Genomic DNA, 4,180 nt, shown 5'->3' with positions numbered 1-4,180 from the left:
AAGGTGTACCATCATGGGCGCCAGTCACATTAGCAGCTAAAGATCAGGTTAGCTTTTTTATTTTACTTTTTAGCTGCCTTTACAGTTTCTCGTTTCTTTTCCACGGACCTTGGTATTCTCATTCCCTCCTTTTATCATTCTATGATAACCAACCATTATTCGGTTACGTCTATCCTATTTAGTCGATCAAATTCTTCATTATCATCGTACTTTGCTTCCTTCATTTCACATTCATTGGTCTGTCTTACTACTAACATCTTCGGGCCACCTATTTTCTCCAAAGCTAGCTGCATTCTTCCTAACACACATTTCATGATTGCTAGTCCAACAAAAATAAAGATGATTGCAACTATTAGGTACATAGCCATATTTATCAACCAATCATACCATCCTCCAAATCCCCAGTTTCCCCAGTTACTTGCTCCCTTCATATCATCCATTTGTTCCCTTATCTTTGTGATAAAGCGGGTGATGTTCTCTGTCTGGTCTCGGACTCCCATAAGGCATTTACCTTTTACTATTGCACAGACACCACCTTCTCGGGCCAGCAGGTAGTCTAGGGCATATCTGTTCTGCATAGTGAATAACCTGAGTTCTGACAATTCTTTAGTGACTGCGTCAAGGGCCCCCATGGTAGCATTACCCAGGATGGTGAGGCCGCAGATAAGGTAGTTCCGGTTATTGGCGGCCAAATAGGCTCCAGTATAGCCTATAGAGAACAGGCCAGCAAATCCATATCCTACAGAGGTTCCGTGTCCTCCTAGGGATTCAGGATCTTTCCACTTGGAGTAAAACTCTTGAGGCTGCCCTGGCTACTATTCTTCGGTGGGATGTCCATTGGGAGGGGCAAGGTACTGTGGTAGGGGTTAAGGTAGCGATGGCTACAGTCCGGGGGGTGGTATCTATAACCATGAAATTAGTGGCTTTTCCTTGGCCCAAGAAAAAGTAGCCTGGTTTGGTTTATATCACGGATATGGGTTTCTGCCTTGTGCTTAAATGGCTCGGGGGGAAGGAAATAGTCAAAACCTCGGATCAGTATCAGCAGGCTGGGTATTAGCTATTTTTACTAGCATAAAGGTTTCCCCCCCTACCTTCAGAGTTGTCACATCCCCTTCTCCACATAAAACTTGTACTCCTTCGGTTATCGATACACATACAGATTGCTCACATGTGCAGCTACCGGTGTCAGGGCCTATTGTACACCGATGGTGGAGGCAACGTGTCACCAAGCAGGTGTAGTTATGTTTAACCCATGCTGACCTACAACCATAGCCCGTCCCATTCCAACAATTCTCGTAACCACCAGGGTTCCTGCTTAGTTTCAGGCAATTGGCGGGCGGGGTTAAGGTATAGGGTAATGTTATATTGGTTGTGGGAGGGGGGAGGTGAGTATCTAAAAGAAAGTCCAGTGGCACAATAACCGGGGTTGGGGCAAACACCCCCTCAACAGATATCAGGGGTGGATAACAAACAATTTACTCTGGTGAGTATAGGGCTGCGTGAGTCTGGAGGAACAGGTTGCCCGTCGGGGTTTCTTCAGGGAAAGTGTGTTGGAGATCTCATTTTCGTCTCTGTGAGGGTACCATCTACCCTGAAATAGTCGAAGCTGCTCATAGGGGGCAGCCCATTTCTCTTCCTTTCCTGATTGAACTTCAGATAACGACTTTGTCCTTTGGTATCGGTAGTTCTACTGCATGGCCCTGCAGTAACAGACTTGGTCACCTGGCGTCGACAAACGTAATCAAATTTGCACTCGGTCCAATAGCATGGCAATGTTCCTGTGTTTGTTTCTCAGCACTAGCGAGCGGTGGGGCTGTCTAATAAGCCCAATGTAGGTGTCCCAAGTTGATCACGTTCCATTTCCCAGACCCACCTGGGTTATCATCATTGCACCGAAGCACGTCTCCTTGGCATAGATGGTGTACCCGCTTGGGTTGGTTCCGCCGGCATGTTCTCCTTCTGGGCTGTTCAGTTATTCCAGGAGTGAGCAGGACACTGATGGAGAGGATCCACAGTGGCGTCTGCATGGCTGGTCGGCGCGGCACGTCTGTTTAAGGAGAGATTTCTTGGAAGCAAGAGAGGTTAGCATTCTTTTAGTTTTAGGCATAGCATTACTGACAATTTTACAGTGGTGGAGGTGAACCCAAGCACTGTTTCCCTCTACTTTGGCAGCAGTTGGGGTGGTGAGTAGGACTTGATAGGGTCCTTCCCAACGAGGTTCCAATCCTTTTCGCGTCCAATTCTTGATCAATACATACGCTCCAGGCTCGATTTTGGATGGACTGACTATAGGAGGGAGGTCGACGTAAGCAGCGCATACCCGGGAGTGCAGACTTCTCAATGCCCTGGTTAACGACAAAATATAGTTAGTTAGTCATTTCTGCCGTCATGTGGTGAAAGTGGACAGTCTTTGGGACTTCCTGGTTCCACAGGGTTTTGAGAGGTCTGCCATATATGATTTCAGCAGGGCTTAACCTTGCTGCACCAGCCGGGGTAGTACGTATTTGGAACAAGGCCACAGGGAGTAATTTGAGCCAGGTAGTTCCCGTCTCAGCCTGTAATTTGGCAAGTTTATTTTTCAAGGTCTGATTAGCCCGTTCGACCAGTCCGGCGGCCTGTGGCCTGTAGGCACAATGTAGCTGCTGTTGGATGCCCATTTGAGTGCAGAATTCCTTGGTTACCTGACCCACGAAGTGAGGGCCGTTGTCGGTTTGGAATTCCGTACCTGGGAATAATTTCTCTCATTAAAACTTTTACAACAGTGGAGGCTTTGTTATCCGTAGTCGGGTAGGCCTCAATCCACTTACTAAATACATCAACAATAACCAGTACATATTTATAACACTGACACCTTTCTAACTCAATGTAGTCCATCTGGAGGGTCTCAAAAGGACCCGTGGTTATCGGCGTCTTACCCATTTCACAAGGTATGCCTTTTCCCGGGTTATGGGGCTGACGAATGAGGCAGCAACTGCTAATACCTTGTGCCAGAGATTGTAATCTAGGATGCCACCATGTGGCTAATAACGTGTCACTAGTTGCTCTGGCACCACAATGAGTTGCAAAGTGTATACATTCAATAACCCATAATGCTAGCTCATCTGACATACAAGTTTGCTCGGCAGGGGTGACCCATAGTTTAGTCACACAATCATATGTAGAACCGAGCTGTTTCCACAGTCCCTTATCGCAGTCAGGAGCATCCTCCTGTAACTTAATGACGTCTTGGATGGTTGGCATTGGCTTTTCCGAGGGAGACTTGCTTTTATTTGAGCTTTTAGTCTGGCTCAGCATTCTAGGCACAACCACTCGTTGTTCCTGGGACGCTTCCTTAGCTTCCTGCTCAGCGCATCTATTCCCTGTATCTACTGGGGTTTGTCCTGCTGTGTGTGCGGAGCACTTTATCACGGAGATCTGTTTTGGTAGCATGAGGGCTTGTAGTAAGTCAGATACTAATTTCTGATGGGATATCTGTGTTCCTGCAGAGGTTAGGAACCCTCTGTTTTTCCATAATTGTCTGAAATCATGAACCACTCCGAAGGCATATCTCGAGTCTGTATAAACGTTAACCGTCCTTCCCTAAGATACAAGCTCGTATTAATGCGAACAGTTCTGCTTGTTGGGTGGAATACGGAAACTCAAAGGCGGCAGACTCCAAAGTGATACCGTCCTGATCTGCGATTGCATATCCAGAAAGTCTTTTCCCAAGGGGACTGACGGACGCACTTCCATCTACATACATGGTTGTGTCAGGACTCTGCATTGGGGCATCAGATAGATCATCCCTGACGGAGGTATCCTCCTTGATTAAAAATAGACAATCATGTCCTGGGTCTGTTTGTTCGAGGGGTGGTTCTGTGAGAAAACATGCTGGGTTGATAGTAGTACAATGCTTAAATTGCAGTTTAGGATTATTCAACAGGTATATCTCGTACTTATTTTGTCGGGCCATAGTGAGGTGCTGAGTTTGTAATTGGCCTAATAGTGCAGTTACCGAGTGCGAACTGTATACTGTAATATCTTGTTGCAAAGTTAGATTGGCAGCCGATTGTAGGCTATTATAGATGGCGGTCAGAATCTGGGTGCATACGGGATGCCCTAGCGCTACCGGATCTAACTTCGAGGAGTAGTAAGCCACCGGCCTATGCTTGTCCCCATGTTTTTGAGTTAGGGCAGCAGT

At 46.8% G+C, this 4,180-nt stretch overlaps 1 protein-coding gene across 1 annotated transcript; it reads right to left on the bottom strand.

The window, feature by feature from the left end:
* Nucleotides 1–1,972: 1,972 nt before the first annotated feature.
* Nucleotides 1,973–3,303, bottom strand: LOC147085102 (uncharacterized). The gene is made up of 2 exons (XM_085979435.1): nt 2,706–3,303; nt 1,973–2,376 (listed from the first exon to the last, which is right to left on the bottom strand). Exons 1-2 carry the CDS (start codon nt 3,292–3,294, stop codon nt 1,973–1,975), a joined length of 993 nt encoding a protein of 330 aa, XP_085835561.1. The 5' UTR covers nt 3,295–3,303.
* Between the last annotated feature and the right edge of the window lie 877 nt (nt 3,304–4,180).

The sequence above is a fragment of the Somniosus microcephalus genome, unplaced genomic scaffold (assembly GCF_052327205.1).
Source record: "Somniosus microcephalus isolate GS21.2 unplaced genomic scaffold, FLI_Smic_1.0 unresolved_chr9, whole genome shotgun sequence".
NCBI lineage: Eukaryota > Metazoa > Chordata > Chondrichthyes > Squaliformes > Somniosidae > Somniosus > Somniosus microcephalus.
This window is presented reverse-complemented; position numbering and strand designations above follow the sequence as displayed.

Bases quoted from the DNA above. Each gene is read 5' to 3' on its own strand.
- LOC147085102 (XM_085979435.1), bottom strand. From the start codon at position 3,294: ATGCTGAGCCAGACTAAAAGCTCAAATAAAAGCAAGTCTCCCTCGGAA. The intron at 2,377-2,705 runs AACGGCCCTCAC...GACGGCAGAAAT, and splicing joins GTACGGAATTCCAAACCGAC to GACTAACTAACTATATTTTG.